The sequence below is a fragment of the Rattus norvegicus genome, chromosome 2 (genome assembly GCF_036323735.1).
Source record: "Rattus norvegicus strain BN/NHsdMcwi chromosome 2, GRCr8, whole genome shotgun sequence".
Lineage (NCBI taxonomy): Eukaryota > Metazoa > Chordata > Mammalia > Rodentia > Muridae > Rattus > Rattus norvegicus.
The window spans coordinates 177,871,847-177,892,918 of NC_086020.1; the positions used below are offsets into that span (position 1 = coordinate 177,871,847).

General features: G+C 44.6%; 1 protein-coding gene and 1 pseudogene across 25 annotated transcripts in view; one reads left to right on the forward strand and one right to left on the reverse strand.

Annotated features, from left to right (window-relative positions):
* Positions 1 to 21,072, forward strand: part of Nup210l (nucleoporin 210-like) — a 119,329-nt gene that overhangs the window by 28,200 nt on the left and 70,057 nt on the right. For all 25 annotated transcript variants that reach the window (XR_010063631.1, XR_010063632.1, XR_005500328.2 and 22 more), the window contains 6 exons: positions 981 to 1,121; positions 2,629 to 2,766; positions 3,418 to 3,573; positions 8,884 to 9,082; positions 15,162 to 15,307; positions 18,459 to 18,680. Coding sequence is in view for 20 of the 25 variants with exons in the window: in XM_063282260.1 (XP_063138330.1) it covers positions 981 to 1,121; positions 2,629 to 2,766; positions 3,418 to 3,573; positions 8,884 to 9,082; positions 15,162 to 15,307; positions 18,459 to 18,680 (1,002 nt within the window). In the remaining 5 variants the exon portion in view is untranslated. The remainder of the gene's footprint in view (positions 1 to 980; positions 1,122 to 2,628; positions 2,767 to 3,417; positions 3,574 to 8,883; positions 9,083 to 15,161; positions 15,308 to 18,458; positions 18,681 to 21,072) is intronic.
* On the reverse strand, positions 3,567 to 5,898 carry LOC134485641 (glyceraldehyde-3-phosphate dehydrogenase-like; annotated as a pseudogene).

Sequence of the window (21,072 nt, forward strand, 5' to 3'; positions counted from 1 at the left end):
TTTGTCCCTGACATGAATGAAACTTTCCAAAAATGAATACATTTTAAAATCTGTCTCTCCCAACTTAAAATTTCCATAAGGGAGAAGTTTTGGTTTTTCTTCTTTAAATTAACTAATTAATTTAAAAGATTAAAAAAATTTGGTTGGGTTTTGGGGTTTTCTTTTATTTTGTCTCTGGTTTTTTGTTTGTTTGTTTTATTTTTGTTTTGCTAGATCTGGTTTCTCTGTGTAGCTTTGGCTGTCCTGGAGCTCACTCTGTAGACCAGGCTGGCTTTGAACTCAGAGATCTGCCTGCCCCCCTCCCAAGTACTGGGATTGTGTCACCACCTCCTGGCTTAAATTTTTTTTTTAAATTTTATGTATATAAGTGGTTTTCAGTATAATGTATGCCTGATATTCAATAGAGTCAGAAGAGGATATGGGATCCTTTGAACCCAGGGCCTCTGGAAGAGCAGAGGACTGAGCCAACTCCCCTGACTTCTGTTTTTTTGTTTGTTTGTTTGATTGATTGATTGCTTTTTGTTTCGTTGAGGCAACATTTTTCTGTAGCCCTGGCTGTCCTGAAATTTGCTCTATAGACCAAGTTGGCCTCAAACTCATAGAGATCCGCCTACCTCTACCTCCCAAATGCTGGGACTAAAGGTATGTGCCACCACTGCCTGTCTCCTCTGTTTTATGTTTTTATTTTTAATTATGTGTATGTGGGTATGTGCATGTGAGTGTGGGTGCTCTCAGAGACCTGAGGGGTTGGATCATCTGGAGCTAGACTGAACCACCTTGTGGATGCTCAGAACTGAGTTTGGTCTTCTATAAGAGCAACAAGTGCTCCCGCTGAGCCATCTCTCCAGCACACACCGCAGCCCGGTTCTCATGTCTTCATCCCTTAATGCAGAGCTACAGTCTATCTGTGGTTGGGAATTAAAATGGATTTAAGGGGGAAAAACATCTTCCACTTCATGTTGCCGTTGGACTGATTTCAGAATCTCAAGATCACGTTCCAGTTTTCTAAGGAGTACTTTGAAGAGCAGCTGAGTACTTTAAATGGATCTTACCACATGGTAAAGGCCCTGAAAGATGGAGCTGTGGTGATAAATGCAAGCCTGACCTCCAGCCTTTGGGAGGTAAGAGTCTTAAAACCCCCAGTTTTTCCAACCCTGACCTCCAGCCTTCAGGAGGTAGGAGTCCTAAAACTGCCAGTTTCCTAGGAGCCCAGCAGGCAGGCAAGCGGCGGGCTGGATCTAAAGCAGCTGTGCAATGCCTGCTTTCTCTCTCACAGCACACCGGAATTGCATGCATCAGCAGACTGCCCTTCCACTGCATGTAACCTTTAAGAAACTGTTTAATGCGCTTGCCTAGGAAGCACAAGGCCCTGGGTTCGGTCCCCAGCTCCGAAAAAAAAGAACCAAAAAAAAAACCAAGAAACTGTTTAATGTGTATGTCTGTGTCATCGGTTACACGAAAGGAACTTAAAAAGGTTATTTTTAAAATTGTTGTTTACTACCCCTGAATGCAAGTGACCTCTGAGGCCAGAAGATGACACTGATGCTCTAGAGCTGGAGCCACAGGCATTGCTACCTTCTAAAGGGGGGACTGGGAACCAAATCTAGGTCCTCTGCAAGAGCAGCACAAACTTTTAACCCTGAGCCAGCCCTCCAGACCCACATGAGGGATCTTTTATTCTAAAATTCCAAATGGTTAACGTGCTGATTTATTTAGGCCTGTCCCAACAGTGAACTTTTATTTCCAGCTTTTTAAAAAATTATTTATTTATTTTATATAAATGAGTACACTGTCGCTGTCTTCAGACACACCAGAAGAGGGTAGCGGATCCCATTACAAATGGTTGTGAGCCACCATGCGGTTGCTGGGAATTGAACTCAGGACCTTTAGGAAGAGCAGTCAGTGCTCTTAACCACTGAGCCATCTCTCCAACCCCCTATTTCCAGCTTTTTTACTGCTGGAAATGGATGCAGTGCCTTGGCAGATTTTTTCCTTTTGATGACTTCTACACCAGAAGTGGAGCTTCTGTGTTGTGGGGTAACTGGAATACTGCAGTTAGTCTGGTCTGTGGCCACCAATCTGATGAACAGAGGCAAGAACTGAGTCTTTATTAGAATTTTTAGTTAGTATTTATATGTGTATAACCCACATTTGATTGATTAACAAGTCTAGGGTGGTGCCATCCTTGGGCAGGTAGACCTGGGTTGCATCATGGAGAGCAAGCCAGTCAGCAGCATCAGCTTAGTTAGGAACCTCCGGGTTCCTGCTTTGAGCTCCTCCCCTGACCTCCCTTCATGATGGACTGAGAGCTGAAATAAACCATCTCTTTTCCCCGTTGACTTTGGTCCTGGTGTTTATCACCACAATGGAAAGCAAACTAGAACAACTCCGAGTGTTTCTGTTCTCCTGGCCTTTTTTTATTTTAAAGACAGACAGCTGACCTCAGTTGCCCTTGAACTTCTGACCCTCCTGCGTTAGATGTCTAGGTGCCACTACACCGAGTTCTTTTTCTTTTAGAGGTAGAAGATAGTTGAGTACTTCACACACATACCACTTCGTTCATGTTTTCAGCATCAGTGAAATTGTCTCAGGAAATCGATCGTGATCTGTCTTTTCTTGTCCCTGCAGAGCAACAGTTCCCAGCCTAAAACCTATCAAATCAATCACCAACAAGAAGTGAAGATTTACTTTCCCATTCAACTTAAACCCAGCTTTCTGGCATTTCCCCATTATCCTCTGGGAATATCGAATCGATTCACAGTTCAGGTACAGCATCCTCTAATAGTGAATCCACACAAAAATAAGCCAGTTTCTCTAATAGTTAATTAGTTTCTCTAATCATGCCTTACTGAAAAAGTTTGGACATGTAGCCCAGGCTGGTCTTAAACTCACTCTGCAGCCTCCTACTCTACTGCCTGTACTTCCTGAGTATGTGAGGGTGGGGCTGTTACCGCCCTGCAGTGCCAGACCAGGTTTAGGCAGTGCTGGGGATGGAGACCAGGACTTCACCCTACCTGCTGAGCTACTTCCCTAGGCCCTGATTCACTGTTATCTGTTACCTCTCCACCAACTTATTAGTGCAGCTCAGTGCGCACTGGCCACCATCTGAGCCTCAGTGTTCTTCTCATCTTTGCCATCTGGTATTTCCTTGTGAGTTTTATGTCGCTTCGTCATCTTCCCTGATGCTCGGATGGCCCTGTGACCCTCTGAGGGACAACAGCTACTTAGCTGCCCGCAGTGCTCCCTTGCCCACTTCCCTACTTCCCCTCGGAATCACGGTTTCTTAGCACGTGCAGAGATCGCTCAATACATAGTTTTATTATTTTTCTAAACTCCATTTCACCAGTCACATTTTATGTTTTATTTTAATTCGCTTTCCTTCCGGAAGTGTTCATCTGAGGCTGTGCCTTTCCACAGGTAGAGGGTGGTAGTGGCAACTTCACCTGGAGTTCTTCTAACGAAACAGTGGCCATGGTTACCACCAAAGGTGTGGTAACCGCAGGTCAGGTGAGAGGAAACAGCACCATTTTGGCAAGAGATGTACAAAATCCTTTTCGATCTGGAAATATTAAGGTACGTGTCTCTTTAAATTATGTGTACGAGTATCTTGTCCCCATATATGTCCATATATGGTTGTGCACCACTTTGTGCCTGTTGTCCGTGGAAGCCACAAGAGAGCATTGGATCCCATAGATCTGGAGTTACAGACAGTTGTGAGCTGCCACGTGGGTTCTGGGAATTGAACCTTGGTCCTCTGCAAGAGCAGCAAGAACTGTCGAGCCATCTCTTCTGCCCCACAATTTTTAAATTCAAGTGCAGGAATATGTTTGAAACTACATCTTGTGCACCTTGACAGTTTCACAACTTTACTCCAGAACTGAGGATGTGGCTCATTGGGAGGAGTGCTTGCCTGCTGTGCACAAAGCCCTGGCTCCAATCCTTAGCACCAGTAGAACTGGGCATGGAGCTGTGCTTTGATCCAGCACTGAGGAGGAGGAGACAGGAGAATCAGAAGTTCAGCACCGTCTTCAATTACATGAAACCGTGTCAATTAAATAAAAGCATCATGAAATTCAAGCCGGAAGTACATATTCCTTAAGTACATCTGATACGTGTTGACCGCTGCTTGACCTAAGAACCATGTATTTGACATCTGTGTCTGCTTTCTTGTTCGTAAAATGGGGCGGTCATGCTGCGGATGTAATTCAGTGCCAGAGATCATTTACCTGTGCAAGGCTCTGGTTTCCACCCCCAGCACTGTGCCTGGCCTTTATGTGGGTTTTGGGGACCCAAATTCAGCTCCCCACATTTGTGAGACAAGTTTTTTTTTTTTTTTTTAACAATTTACAGTGTTCCCATATGGGTAAAATCATTCTTACACACATAGTCTTACTATTTATTACTGTCTATGCATATGGGGCGTGTGTTAAGAGAGGTGTCTCTTGTCAGGCAAGTCTCTTGACACTTGAGTACCAGGGAGCAGACAAGTCACCGAGTTTGTGTGACAGGTGCTCTTATGTGCTGAGCCACTTCTCTGGCCCCTTATATACAGAATCACCATGGCTTCCTTTTGTGTGTGTTGGGGGGGTGCAGTGAACTTTACTGATGGTATTCAAGAGAGAAGGGAGGGCTCCCTAGGCCCCTCCTGTTATTATGGAGGTCTGGGATGGAAACTGTGAGGGAAATGCTCAGTGTTGAGGGCTGAGTTGGGACGGGGACTCCTCAGCAACTGAAGGCCTCTCTCTTGCTCTCAGTGTCCTTGCTGGGCTGGGCTGGGTGGTCCAGGGTTTCTTACTCCTTGGAGGCCATGTAGGCCGTGAGGTCCACCACCCTGTTGTTGTAGCCATATTCATTGTCATACCAGGAAATGAGCTTTACAAAGTTGTCATTGAGAGCAATGCCAGCCCCAAAATCAAAGGAGGAAGAGTGGGAGCTGCTGTTGAAGTCGAAGGAGACAACCTGGTCCTCGGTGTAGCCCAGGATGCCCTTTAGTGGGCCCTCAGACGCCTGCTTCACCACCGTCTTTTTTTTTTTTTTCTTTTTTTCGGAGCTGGGGACCGAACCCAGGGCCTTGCGCTTGCTAGGCAAGCGCTCTACCACTGAGCTAAATCCCCAACCCAAAAACCTCACCACCTTCTTGATGGCATCATACTTGGCAGGTTTCTCCAGGCAGCATGTCAGATCCACAAGGGATATATTGGGGGTAGGAACACAGAAGGCCATGCTAGTGAGCTTCCTGTTCAGCTCTGGGATGACCTTGCCCACAGCCTTGGCAGCACCAGTGGATGCAGGGATGATGTTCTGGGCTGCCCCATGGCCATAATGCCACAGCTTTCCAGAGGGGCAATCCACAGTCTTCTGAGTAGCAGTGATGGCATGGACTGTGGTCAAAGAGCCCTTCCACGATGCCAAAGTTGTCATGGATGACCTTGGCCAGGGCGGCTAAGCAGTTGGTGGTGCAGGATGCATTGCTGACAATTTTGAGGGAGTTGTCATATTTCTTTTGGTTCACACCCATCACAAACATGGGGGCATTGGCCAAAGGGGTGTGGCCCCATCCTTCAAGTGAGCCCCAGCCTTCTCCATGGTGGTGAAGACGCCAGTAGACTCCATGACATACTCAGCACCAGCATCACCCCATTTGATGTTAGCAGGATCTCGCTCCTGGAAGATGGTGATGGGCTTCCCGTTGATGACAAGCTTCCCATTCTCAGCCTTGACTGAGCCGTTGAATTTACTATGGATAGAGACATACTGGAACATACATTGAACACGTAGTTGAGGTCAATGAAGGGGTCGTTGATGGCAACAATCTCCTTTGCCAGATGCAGAGCAGAAGGCAGTCCTGGTAACCAGGCACCCAATAAGGCCAAATCTGTTCACACTGACCTTCACCATCTTGTCTACGGGACGAGGCTGGCACTGCATGAGAAGATGCGGCTGTCTCTGGAACAGGGAGGAGCAGAGAGCCGCCAATGGCTTTCATGCTAACCTTATTACTAGCCTCACAGTTTGGCTACTTAATCTACCTGTCAAGACAGAATACTTGCAGGCTTGTGGGCACATGCCTATCATCTCAGCAATTGGGAGTTGAAAGCAGAAGGAGTCAGAATTTGGTTGGCTGGGTCGTATGAGACCAATTCTCAAAAACCAATGCCTGAACTTTTAATTAAATGGTCATTTTTCTATTTTTCTCCAGTTTAAGGTATATATGCTGCTTGGCATTTTGTCATCATGCAGTGACCATTTATTGAGCCTCTGAATTAATGCTGATTGTCATAAGATACCCTATATGAAACTAAACTCTGAGTAGGAAGATTATTAATATGAGAACCTATACAATATCTCAAGGGAAGATGTAAGAGGTATTTTAAAGCATGTGCTCACTGCTGCTTAGATCATGGAATATAATTGATGAGCCAATGGGATGACTCAGCAGGTTTGAAAGCTCTGCCACGCAAGCCCTGGAACCCACATTCCAGGAGAACTCTACAAAGATTGTCCTCTCACTGCCATGTACACACTGGCATGTGCCGTAGCATTCGTGCATACACACGTCAAAAGTGCACATAGTAGTAGTAGCAGGAGTGATGATGGTGGTGGTGGTGGAGGAGGTGGTGATGGAGGAGGTGGTGATGGAGGAGGTGGTGATAGTGGGCATGGTGGTGCACACCTGTAATTCTTGAACTCTCTCAGTGAGTTGAGGCCAGCCTGGTCTAAATAGCAAGTTCTAGAACAGGCAGAGCTATGTAATAGAGAGATCCTGTCTCAAAAATTAATAAATAAAATTAAATTGAAAAGTTACTCTTGGAAGATAAGAGAAAAATCCTCGTAGGTAGGACTAACTAGTGACTTCTTTGGAGGGTGCAGGAAATGAAAGCCAGAGGGCATCCAATCCAGGACATTTCCTCTGTGGATGAATATCTGAGTTTTTTTTTTTTTTTTTTTTTTTTTTTTGGTTTTTTTCGGAGCTGGGGACCGAACCCAGGGCCTTGCGCTTCCTAGGCAAGTTCTCTACCACTGAGCTAAATCCCCAACCCCGAATATCTAAGTTTTAACAGGAGTCCTGTCCATTCACATATTCCAGACACAACTGCAAGGTTGGGTTGAACACTCATAGCAACACTTTCTCTCTGGCTTTACAGATGGCCCTTTGTAGCTCCTGGTATAGAAAAATGGGGAATCAATATCAGCTCATATTTTAAAACAGGTTATTAGTGTGATAAGGCTTGTGCTTAGAAAGATACTTAATGTCTTAGTTTAGGGTTTTATTGGTGTGAACAGACACCATAACCACAACTACTCTTATAAAGGAAAATATTTAATTGGAGGTTTAGTTCATTATCATAATGGCAGGAAACATGAAGGCATGGAGTCAGACAGGGTGGTGGACAAGAAGCTGAGAGCTCTACATTTTGATCTGTAGCAGTAAGGAGAGACGGTGTGCCACAGTGGACATAGCTTGAGCATTGGCGACCTCGAAGCCTGCCCCCATAGTGACACACTTCCTCCAACAAGGCCACACCTCCTAGTAGTGCCACTCCCTATGGGCCAAGCATTCAAACGCAGGCGTCTTTGGGAGCCGTTCCAACTCAAACCACCACACCTAAGTACTTTTATATTCCATAATGGTAATGATAATTATTTTAAAGAGCAAAAGCTAGCTGCTGCTGTAGTCTAGTAAACAGTGATGAAGGCTAAGACACCAGTTAAGGGTTTATTTCAACTTATAGAAGGCAAAGTGGGTGGTCTGGAGAGAAGGCTCAGTGGTTAAGAACATTGACTGCTCTTCCGGAGGTCCCGAGTTCAAATCCCAGCAACCACATGGTGGCTCACAACCATCTGTAAAGAGATCTGATGCCCTCTTCTGGTGTGTCTGAGGACAGTGGCAGTGTGCTTATATATAATAAATAAATCTCAAAAAAAAAAAAAAAAAAGAAGGCAAAGTGGGAACTCAAGGCAGGAACTGAAACAGAGGCCTTGGAGGAACATTACTTACTGGCTTGTTTCCCATGGCTCACACAAACTATTTTCTTATACAACCCAGGACCACCTACTCAGGATGGCACTGCCCACAGTTGACACATCAGTCGTTAATCAAGAAAACGCCTCCACAGTCTTCCCTACAGGCTAATCTGCTCAAGGCATTCTCTCAATCGGGATCATTTCTTTCCAGATCACTCCAGCAAGTGTGAAGCTCACAAACTTAAATTACTGAAATGATCCTGAAACCCGAAACCACATGAACAGATTGCCTGGCTATGGTGGTTAAATGTCTTTGCTCAGCATTTAGGTGGGTTTCTGTTAGCTTAGGGCCAGTCTGGACTGCATGGTAAATCCAAGGCTAACTAGAACTATATGATGAGGCCCTGTCTCATATGTATAGCAAAGCTGAGTGAGGGTGGTACACACCTTTGATCCCAGCACTCGAGAGACAGAGGCAGGCAGAGCTCTGAGATTGAGCTACCCTGGCCTACAGAGCAAATTCTAGAATAGCCAGGGCTATACAAAGAAGCCCTGTCTCACCTCCCTCCATATTTTTTTACCCACATGCACATGAACACACATGCACATAACCTGGAGGCTAACTTGGTGGTAGTGAGCTTTCCTAGCATGCACAAAGATACTAAAGTAAAACGTGAATAACAATCTGTGGAGAGTGTACATGTGTTGTTGATACAGGATCTCACTGTGTAGCTGAGGATGAACTTGACTCTATTGAATGGCTCAGCTTTCTAAGGGCTGAACTCAGGCATGTGCCCTACACCAAAATGTTCATATTTATGTGTATATTACATAGGTATAGACACACAGCACGTGGTTATGTGTGTGTCTTACTGTCCTTTCTAAGACTTTCCTAAAGGTTAATTGCTTTTCCCCAAGGTGTATGTCATGAAGCTGAACAAAATGGAACTGTTACCATTTCAAGCTGATGTGGAAATAGGCCAGATTATTGAGGTGCCCATTGCAATGTATCATGTAAATACAGAGACCAAGGAGGCCATCGCATTCACAGACTGCTCGCACTTACCCCTCGATCTCAACTCGGACAAGCAAGGAGTCTTCACTCTTTTTAAAGAAGGCAAGGCTAAGCTCTTTTACCACCCCACCCCTTCATCCTTTGAGGAAGGACCAACCCCCACTGAAATTTAATTCATACAATTCGTTCTCTCCTTCCCTCCCTCCCTCCCTCCCCACTCCACACACACACACACTCTCTCTCTCTCTCTCTCTCTCTCTCTCTCTCTCTCTCTCTCTCTCTCTCTCTCAGGATCCTGCTATGTAGCCTAGGCTGGCCTTGAATTCATAACCTTCCTGTGTCAGCCTAAGTACTGGCATGAAAGGCCCTGAAGCAGTTTTTATTCTACTCCATTTTTATGAATGTTGAGAGCAAAAGCACAGGGGGAAAATGTTGTGACTTTGTGTGTAGTATGCATATATGTGCTCATGTTCACGTGTATGTGGATGTACATGCGCACACGTGTATGTGGGCCTGGGTTTTGAGGTGATAATGTGTCTTCCTTGATTGCATGCCACTTTATTTGTTGAAGCAGAGCCTCTCACTGAACTCAGAGCTCATCCTTCTCACTGGTCTAGCTTGTAGCTTGTTTGGGGTCCTGTCTGCTTCACGAGTGGTCATCACCCAGGCTCTTTCACGGGCTTGGGGGATCTGAACTCTGGTCCTCACACTGGGAGGGAAGTGCTTTCTCTTCTGGTCCCTCTCGAATCCCCAAAGCTGAGCTTGCTTGCCTGGGGGCATCTTCACCTCTGGCTCCCTTTCTTCCCCTTTTCTTGCCTGCAGATGTGCATTTTTGCTTTCAGGCGTGAGGATTGATCTAGGGACTTGGACATGCTAGACATGTGCTCTTCTGCTGCACCGTCACCATGTCCCCAGCCCTGCCATGTTTCCTTCTAAGAGGAATAAAGTGCCATTTGATGGCTGTATGCTATTTTCAAAAGGAGACAATATATTTATCTCTTTTTCTTTGAAGCAGAGCCTCATATAACCCAGACTGGCTTTAAATGTGCTATGTAACCAAAGATGACTTTGAATTTTTGATCCCCCTGCCTCCTGCTGAGATGACAGGCATGTAATACCGTATCTGATTTACACTAGCTGGGCACAGAGCATGCTCAGTAAGCACTTTGCCTACTCAGCCATACCCTTAGTCCTGGCAGTGTGTTCTTCTAGTGTAAAGGAAAACACGAATAATTTATTTATAAAGACCAGTGTGCACACTTCCTGCCATTTAAGTTCATATTTTATACTGAGCCACACTGATTTTCACTAATATAGTGCAGAAGTAGCATGGAATATTTCTTAGCGTTTAGTGATTGCCAGTCCCCTTTGTGAGTACTTCCCCTTATTAATTCCCATGACTCCTCATGTCTGTAGGAGGGGCATCGGCTCCACTTCTCCCTTGCCCTGCTTGCTCATCAGCATGTAACAGCCTCCAGCTCTGTGCTCCTCTGCTCTAAGCTCTTAACTTGTAAGCCTCATTACGTTTATGTAAGGTTTAACTTCATTTTAACTTATTATCCTAAGAACCACTGTAAATGGTTTTAAAATGTTACTTAATTATTAATAGGACCTAGCCAGTCCCCTAATAATCAAGGTAAAATCCTATGGTTTGTTGGTTTGTGTGTTTCTTTAATATGAGTACACTGTGGCTATCTTCAGACACACCAGAAGAGGGCATCAGATCCCATTACAGATGGTTATGAGCAACCATGTGGTTGATGGGAATTGAACTCAGGACCTCTGGAAGAGCAGTCAGTGTTCTTACCCTCTGACCATCTCTCCAGCTCTCTTATGAATTTTTAAAATCAGTTTTAGCATGATTACTGGACTAATACCTCTAATCTGTTTTCCTATACACTAAACTGTTAATTCTCCCCAGCCCTTGCTGTTTGAGTCCTGGATTATTTCTGTTCCATCAATCCACCGTCAGGGGACATTTCATTCAGCTCCATGCTCCTGGTCTATCACATCGAATGGAGACTTCCTGTTCTCTCTGTCTTCATTCTCTTTCTCCCTCCTTCTCATTTCTCTTCTTCCTTCTCTTTCTCCTCCTGGTCCCACCCTGTGACCCCCAGACAGTAACTGAAACCGTATCTACCTCTATTCTCCCCAGTAATTAACCAATAGCTTTAACTTGGGGGCAACCAGATCTTGGAGTTCAGAATTTAACATTTGTTTGCATAGCCCCAGATGAGTCCTCAACAACTGTTGTGCCTTTGTGAACCCCAAAAGACCACCAAGGAGCTATTTCTGATGTAATCACATTAGGGTCTCTTTGTTACAAATTGGAGTTTGGGCTTATTCACTGCTGGCCCACAGGATAGTTTGCTAAGCAGCCCCAAACTGTCATGGGGACAGAGTTTTATAGGAAAAGTGACGGGGTGGGAGGTCCATCCTGCAAGCTTCTAACTGAACGTCTACTGTAAGCCAGCAGGCGGGTGCTCTGAAGCAAGACCATGAACACTCACCAATGTCTGAAAGTACATCTGAAACAGTCAGACTGATCTTTGATAGACTGTTGCTAGGAAGTAGCTAGGGAGCAACTCTGGCCAAGAACAAGCTGTGGGTCCTTCCTGGTACGTGGGTGCTGCTTGGGTGCAGCTGCGGGCCAAGTTCTCAGGCTTTTTTTTTTTCTTTTAAGATGGCGGCTGGTTCTAAGATGGAGTAGGTTTGGCCTTTCATTACCCTCTTTCTCTGGTATCTGGAAGGCCCAATCAAGGGACTTCCTGAAGCTCACAGGCTTCATTATGGAGGGACTGGTAGTGACCTTTTATCACCGTAAGTTGAATACTCTCAAGTCTTTCTTTTATGCACTGGACTAACTTGTTTAAGATGCAGGGACCGAAGGTAAGGAGCAGAGGTAAAATGAGCAGGTGGCCTAGCAGGATAGATATTGGGGTGGTCAGCCATGGGGATGAACCAGGATTGAACCAGCCTTGTGCCTGTTCTCTCTTTTTTGGGCCAGACCCTGTCTAACTTTGGCCATCAACTCTTTGACCACTCCAGAGTGGTCAACATAGAAACAGCATTCTCCTTTGAGTGCTGCACATAGCCCTCCTATTTTAGAGTACTCCCTCTGCCAGGGAGCCCAGAGAATCTTGGAGGTGAGAGATTTTTTTAAAAAAAAATCTCTCTATATCTGTATCTATGGGCTTTCTTAGACTGTTTTACAACACCAAGGCAAGCTACTCCTGTTCCTGTGCCAGCCACGTCTACCCCTATGAGAACCACCAGAGTTACAGCCAAAATTGATTCTCGCCTGCCTCTTGTGGGGCCTAAACCTGAGGTTCCTTCCAGGAAATCTAGAACTTGGTCATCTGTGTGATAGATGATCCGGTTAACACTGGACAAGTATGCAGAACTCTTTGTCCTGATGTAATGTAGCCCTGTGGATGCAAGGGGTAAGCCCTGTAGTGCATGCCCACCAAGCATTGCTGGGTGGTAAGAGCTAAGTATCCTTATCCGGTTTTATCTTGTGGATAGGGTTACAGCGATGGCTATAGGCCTCAGGGACTGTCCCTATGCAGGTACCCTGACTTTCTATGGCTTGTAAGGTCAGCCTAGTCTCAGCTTGTTGCCATGGGCATACATTGGAGTTCTGAGTTTCAGTAAAGTTTCCAATCAGGGCTATGCCTTTAAAGTATGGTGATTTTATCTCATAGCACAGCCAGCACTACTCGGCTAACTCAGGTCTGGAGGCATTGGTGACCTGAAAAGACTGGACCATCGTATTCCAGAGGAGGTCAGGGCTATTATTACTCAGTCTTTACATTGTCCTGGTGGCTTGGGTTAGGGCCTTCTTAAGGGAAAATGGGCATGGGCCCTGGGGTAGGATTGGCATTTGAGCCCACAAAGGTTGTGTAGCTAGGAAGACACTGGGGCCAAGAGCAGTTGGGGAGTGTCTGAACATAGTTGGATGGTGAATAGGACTCTAGGATCTTTAATAGTAGCAAAGTCTCAGTCTCCAGCTTTTACTGAGAGTCCATTCAGCCTTCCTGCCATCATCTGTGAATCTAATAATAAGATTGTATTTCTCCCCACAGCCCAGGGTATTGAGCCTAGTCATGGTGATGAGGTCCCTTCTGGGGGGCTTCTAGTATATCCGTCCAGTGGATTCGAATCCCCAGGCTGCACAGAAGGCCTCAGGGCCTCCACATTTGTTGTATTGGTCACAGCGCTAGGAATGTCCTAGGAAACGTAACAAGCTTGGTGCTGAGTCTCTGGTCACACCAAGTGTGTAGTGCAGCCATAGCTGGTGGGTACCCTTCTACATTGTTCTAGAGGATGGGGGTGTCTCATTCTGTACACACAAGGTCACAGAGGTAGATATGAGATCAGGGAGCCAGGTGTCCAGGGGCATAACCCAGGAAGTGGAGTTGACAGTCTTCCATGTGGCTGTATTGATGATGGCCCAGGTAAGATTAAGAGGCTGGTGGGGCTTGGGTTTTGTAGTATATAACAGCAAGGAGGCTCATCAGAATTGTTGTAATTAAGCTTGAGAGGGTTGGAAGGGTGTTTGATAACCTCTGTTTCTTTTGTCTCTGCTGGTCTGGGGCATCCTTAACTCTAAATGGGTCTGTGAATCCAGTGTGTATGTGGTAGATCCACACTGCAATTCTGTCAACTTTAGGGCAGTAGGCATGGTCAGAATGATGACATAGGGACCTTTACAATGAGGGTCTAATGACCCAAGCAGTGTCTCTCTATTAGGACCCAGTTTCTGGATCACCTGTTCCAGAGGGGGACCTGTTTTATAGAGAGCATGAAGTTTAGGCCAAACATGTTTATGTGCCCATTGGACACCTTCGAGATTGTCCAGTGTTGGTGATCTTTGAACTCAGCGATGACCTCTGCCTGTATGTTAAGAACAATGGGGGTTGGTATCCCAAACATGATTTCAAAAGGGGTGGTCCCATCTGAAAAGGACAGTTTCATATCCGGTAGAGAACAAAGGAGAGAGTTATTCAGTCATTGACAGTCTCTTAGGTCAATTTAGTTAAGGTCTCCTTTAGGGTTTTGTTTATTCTTTCTACCTGTACTGTATGCACAATAAAGTCTTTAATCAATCTCCACAATATTGGCTAGTCTTTGACTTACCTGGGGCACAAAAGCTGGTCCATTGTCTGATCGTATCATCTGAGGATGGACATCTAAGGATGTTCTTTGTCACCATGGATGTAATTTTATGTTTGGTGGGGAAAGCCTCAGTCGAACCTGAAAAGGTATCTATAAACATCAGTAAATATTTATTTATTTATTTATTTTTTGGTTCTTTTTTTTTTGGAGCTGGGGACCGAACCCAGGGCCTTGCGCTTCCCAGGCAAGCGCTCTATCACTGAGTTAAATCCCCAACCCCATCAGTAAATATTTATATCTAAATTTTTCTGGTTTTCCATAAAAATGAGTCTTCTGTCTCAGGAGACTCTGGGCTTTGTGCCTCTGAGCAGACTGCTGGGATTCTTCTGATCAGTCACTGCAGTAGTCAGCTGGCAGGCTTTCCAGTTCTTGACAATCTCAGCTATCTTTGAGTTGGCATCTCTAATGCTGATATCAAGTCCTGGACAGACGCCTATGTCAGGGGAGTGGCGGATCTTCTTGGATCCTCTGGGGCTGTAGTTAGAAGGGTTGCAAGTGTGAGTACTGGGAACCGAACTTGGGTTCCCTGGAGAAGAAGTCAGTGCTCTTAACCGCTGAGCCATTCCTCAAGCCCCAAGTGTATAAAAGTATTTTTAATGTGTTGAAATTATTCTGTTTCTGTATCCTAATTTCTTTTTTTTTTTTAATCTTTTTGTTTTGTTTTGGTTGTTGATATTTTCTGTATAACCCTGGCTGTTCTAGAACTCACTTTGTAGACCTGGCTGGCCTTGAACTCAGAGATCAGCCTGCCTCTGTCTCCTGAGTGCTGAGATTTAAGGTGTGCATCACCATGCCTAGCTCTCAATTTAAAAAAAAAAAAAAAACAGATTGTGTATTATTCTACTGAGGTTATGATAGGTATGTGTTTGTTATTGGGACAGGGTTTCCTGTTGTGTTGTAGCTGAGGCTAGCTCAGAACTCCTGATACTTCTGCAGCCATCTCCCAAGAGAGTGTAAGCCTGTGTCACCATGCCTGCTTGAAATCATGTCTTTTGATTGAAAGGTATTCAAAAGCCAGGACCGATGCACTGTTCTAGTGTCCACATAGCAGCCACGTCTCCGGGCCATACTCTGGTGACCATCAGTGTGACTGGACATGAAGAGCACGTGTGGAGCAGTGCCACATTTGCTGCTTACGAGCCTCTAAAGGTAAGCCATCCCAGGGGAGGCCTGGGAGCCTCAGATGCTTGCCACCTACTCCATCTCCTCAGAACTGGCAGCCAGAATCTGTGACCTGTTACTCACTCAGTATTGTCTAATCTCAGCCCTCATTCATGAAGCCTCAGTAGTGGGAGTGTATCCGTCACGGAGTTTATCCCAAATAAATACAGCCAGGAATAGCTTTTGGGGTTGGTTGGTTGGTTGGTTGTTTTTGAGACAGTTTCATGTAGCCCAGGCTGGCATTCAATTAGACTTGTGTCCAAGGATGACCTTGAATTCTGATCTTCCCACTTCTACCTCACAAGCATGGGACGATCAGAGTACTTACAGGAGAACTTACTCAGGCTCACTCTCAGCCCATGCCCTACTGGGATGGAACACAGGGCCTCATGCATGCTAGACAAACTCCCGGCCAATGGAACGATATGCAAATAACCCCTCCCCCACCTGACATGAGCAACATCTTTATTAGCAAATTTCAGGAACTTACCTTCTTTAATACTGAGATGTATGATGTAGGAACTTAGGTACATGGGACACTTTATGGTGATATCTGAATTTCTGCATATGTGGATACTATATATGTGCACCTATAGTCCCAATCACACAGACTATTAGCACGGTCCCTGTTGAGGAAAGCTGTCACTCAGCAACTCCCTGTCCTGTAGAAGAGGAGTCAGCCATATTTACACCACAATTTACATATTTTTAGAACATCAAACATTATTTGGGGCCATAAGGGTTGGTCTATAAACATCATGACAAGTGGTTCAAAATAAAAGCAGGGACAGCCTATCAACTTTGCTTAATTTCATCAAAAATTAAAATCCAAAGGCTGGAGAGATGCTCTGCAGCTGAGAATATTTGTTGCTCTTGCAGAGGCCCCAGGTTCAGTTCCTGGCACCCACATGGTGTCGTAGAACTGTCTGTAACTCTAGTCCCCAAGGATCTGTCACCCTCTTCTGTGTCTTCCACAGGCACCAGAGAACAGGCATGCATGTAGTAAACAGACATGCCTGTAGGCAAGGCACTGGTACACATAAAAATAAGAGATTCTAAAAATTAAAAGTCGTATCTCCACATTCTTGCTATTGAAACTGCCAAATCCAGACACATTGCCTCTTAGAATAAAGAAAAGGTTGGCACTGATGTGGGAAGCAAGGTAAACAATTAATTTAAACATCTGGGGAAGGAAGCTGGGAACTAGCAGAGCTGGAAGATTATTGTCAAGCATTCACAAAGCCCAGAGTTCAATTCCAGCTGCATGTAAAACCAGTATGGCCACACCCATGAAGTCTCAAACATCACAGCCACCTAACTGGGATCTTGAATGAGGATACCAGTATATATGCTAAGGTAGAAGGCAGAATGCTGGCAAAGCCCTAACCCTAGAAAAAGAACTACAGGCAACTAAGGAATGTTTAGAGCAGGAGACATATTCTTCTCCAGGGAAGAGTACACCAGTTGGTTATTGTCTTAGGGTCACTACTGCTGCAGTGAAACACTGTAACCAAAAAGCAAGCTGGGGAGAAAAGGGATTATTTGGCTTACACTTCCATATCACTGTTCATCATTGAAGGAAATTAGGACAGGAGCTCAAACGGCAGAATCCTGGAGGCAGGAGCTGATGCAGAGTCATGGAGAAGTGTTGCTTACTGGCTTGCTCAGCCTGCTTTCCAGTAGACCAGGACCTCCAGCCCAGGGATGGCCCTACCCACAATGGGCTAGGTTCTCTCACACCAATCACTAAATTAAAAAATGCTCTATAGGCCTGCCTACAGCCCAGTTTTATGGAGGAATTTTCTTTCCTTCCATCTATCTATTTTCCTTCCTTCATCCCTCCCCCCTTCCCTCTCTCCTTCCCTCCCTTCCTTCCTCCCGTCCTTCCTTTCTTTTGGTCTTGTTTGCTTGTTTGAAATGGGATTTCTCCATGTAGCCCTGGCTGTCCAGTAGACCAGGCTGGTCTTTAACTCATAGAGATTCATCTGCCTCTGCCTCCCAAGTGCTGGATTAAAGGTGTGTGCTACTACTGTGTGACCGGAGGCATTTTTTAAAATTGATATTCTCTCCTCTCAAATGACTTACATTTATGTCAAGTTGACATAAAACTATCTAGCAGTTATCCACTGCCAAATGTTCAGTCCTGAAAACATACATACAAGTAATATTGTATAGAATAAACAGACTGTACTTATGTATTTAGGAATATATATTTGTACACACACACATACAGAAACACACACATACACACACCACCACCACCACCACTAACAACAACAAAGGAGAAGAAGTCATGAATTTGAGAACAAGGGGAAGGGTTCATGAGAGGTTTTTGTTTTTTTTGTTTTTTGGTTTTTATTTATTTATTTATTTATTTATTTATTTATTTATTTTTTAAGATTTTGTTTTATTGTATGAGTACACTGTAGCTGCCTTCAGACACACCAGAAGAGGGCATCAGATCTCATTACAGATGGTTGTGAGCCACCATGTGGTTGCTGGGAATTGAACTCATGACCTCTGGAAGAGCAGTCGGTGCTCTTAACCACTGAGCCATCTCTCCAGCCCCCTTATGAGAGGTTTTGAAGGAGGAAAGGAAAAGGAGAAAATAATGTGATTGTATTATAATCTTTCTCATGCATTTAATCCCAGCATGAAGAAACCGGAAGTAGGTGGGTCTCTCTGTGTTTGAGGTCAGCCTGGTCTAGGGCAACTAAGTTGTTCTCTACATAATAAGAACCTGTTCTCAAAATAAATAAACAAACAATAAAAATAAATCCAAACATTATAGTTTCAAAACAGTAATTATAATAAAGAAGAGATTCTGTCTCAAAAAATTATAATTAAAAAATGCTTTGTGGAACAATAATCAGGGAAAAAAGAGGTCACAAATTTGAAAGACAGCAAGGGGAATACATAGGAGGGTTTGGAGGGAGAAAAAGGACGGGGAAATATGTCATTATGTTTCTATTTCAAAAGATACTATTTTTTGAGGACATGGCAGGACACATTGGTGATCCAGGCACGGGGAAGGTAGAGCTAGGAGGATCAGAAGTTCAAAGAGTGTGGAAGACCTACTGTCCAAACAGATAAATAAAATAAAATACATCCTAACTATATAGGGATTAATTTGTTTCAGGCTCTAAACCCTGTGGAAGTGGCTTTGGTGACATGGCACTCCGTGAAGGAAATGGTATTTGAAGGGGGCCCTCATCCCTGGATCTTGGAGCCATCCCGATTTTTTTTGGAGCTGAGCATGGAGAAGGCAGAGGCCATTAGAATAACAGAAGTCCGGCTGCCAGCTAAGAGGAAGCAGAACCAGTATGTCTACCGCGTCCTGTGCCTAGAGTTAGGGGAACAAGTAAGAAAACAGCCTTTTTCTATCATTAGTGTAATGTTGCAACTTGTAGTATAATTCTCTCTCTCTCTCTTTTTTTATCTTTATTAACTTGAGTATTTCTTATTTAAATTTCGATTGTTATTCCCCTTCCTGGTTTCCAGGCCAACATCCCCCTAACCCGTCCCCCTTCCCTTCTATATGGGCTTCCCCTCCCCACCCTCTCCCCATTACTACACTCCCCGCAACAATCATGTTCACTGGGGGTTCAGTCTTGGCAGGACCCAGGGCTTCCCCTTCCACTGGTGCCCTTACTAGGCTATTCATTGCTACCTATGCAGTTGGAGCCCAGGGTCAGTCCATGTATAGTCTTTGGATAGTGGCTTAGTCCCTGGAAGCTCTGGTTGCTTGGCATTGTTGTACATATGGGGTCTCAAGCCCCTTCAAGCTCTTCCAGTCCTTTCTCTGATTCCTTCAACGGGGGTCCCGTTCTCTGTTCAGTGGTTTGCTGCTGGCATTCGCCTATGTATTTGCTGTATTCTGGTTGTGTCTCTCAGGAGAGATCTATATCCGGTTCCTGTCAGTCTGCACTTCTTTGCTTCATCCATCTTATCTAATTGGGTGGCTGTATATGTATGGGCCACATGTGGGGCAGACTCTGACTGGGTGTTCCTTCTGCCTCTGTTCTGAACTTTGCCTCCCTATTCCCTGCCAAGGGTATTCTTGTTCCCCTTTTAAAGAAGGAGTGAAGCATTCCTATTTTGGTCATCCTTCTTGAGTTTCATGTGTTCTAGGCATCTAGGGTAATTCAAGCATTTGGGCTAATATCCACTTATCAATGAGTGCATACCATGTGTGTTTTTCTGTGATTGGGTTACCTCACTCAGGATATTTTCCAGTTCCATCCATTTGTCTATGAATTTCATAAAGTCATTGTTTTTTTGTTTTTTTTTTTTCCGGAGCTGGGGACCGAACCCAGGGCCTTGCGCTTCCTAGGTAAGCGCTCTACCACTGAGCTAAATCCCCAGCCCCAAAGTCATTGTTTTTGATAGCTGAGTAATATTCCATTGTGTAGATGTACCACATTTTCTGTATCGATTCCTCTCTTGAAGGGCATTTGGGTTCTTTCCAGCTTCTGGCTATTATAAATAAGGCTGTTATGAACATAGTGGAGCACGTGTCTTTGTTATATGTTGGGGCATCTTTTGGGTATATGCCCAAGAGAGGTATAGCTGGATCCTCAGGCAGTTCAATGTCCAATTTTCTGAGGAACCTCCAGACTGATTTCCAGAATGGTTGTACAAGTCTGCAATCCCACCAACAATGGAGGAGTGTTCCTCTTTCTCTACATCCTCGCCAGCATTTGTTGTCACCTGAGTTTTTGATCTTAATCATTCTTACTGGTGTGAGGTGAAATCTCAGGCTTATTTTGATTTGCATTTCCCTTATGACTAAAGATGTTGAACATTTCTTTAGGTGTTTCTCAGCCATTCGGCATTCCTCAGCTGTAAATTCTTTGTTTAGCTCTGAACCCCATTTTTTTTCGGAGCTGGGAACTGAACCCAGGGCCTCTACCACTGAGCTCAATCCCCAACCCCTAGAACCCCACTTTTTTGTTGTATTTTTTTTTCTTTTTTTTTTTTCTGAGCTGGGGACCGAACCCAGGGCCTTGCGCTTGCTTGTTTGTTTCTTTTTTATTTTCGGAGCTGGGCACCAAACCCAGGGCCTTGCGCTCGCTAGGCAAGCGCTCTACCACTAAGCTAAATCCCCAACCCCCTGAACCCCACTTTTTAATAGGGTTATTTGTCTCCCTGCGGTCTAACTTCTTGAGTTCTTTGTATATTTTGGATATAAGGTCTCTATCTGTTGTAGGATTGGTAAAGATCTTTTCCCAATCTGTTGGTTGCCGTTTTGTCCTAACAACAGTGTCCTTTGCCTTACAGAAGCTTTGCAGTTTTATGAGATTCCATTTGTCGATTCTTGATCTTAGAGCATAAGCCATTGGTGTTTTGTTCAGGAAATTTTCTCCAGTGCCCATGTGTTCGAGATGCTTCCCCACTTTTTCTTCTGTTAGTTTGAGGGTATCTGGTTTGATGTGGAGGTTCTTGATCCACTTGGACTTAAGCTTTGTACAGGGTGATAAGCATGGATTGATATGCATTCTTCTACATACTGACCTCCAGTTGAACCAGCACCATTTGCTGAAAATGCTATCTTTTTTCCATTGGATGGTTTTGGCTCCTTTGTCAAAAATCAAGTGACCATAGTTGTGTGGGTTCATTTCTGGGTCTTCAATTCTATTCCACTGGTCTATCTGTCTGTCTCTGTACCAATACCATGCAGTTTTTTTATCACTATTGCTTTGTAATACTGCTTGAGTTCAGGGATAGTGATTCCCCCAGAAGTCCTTTTATTG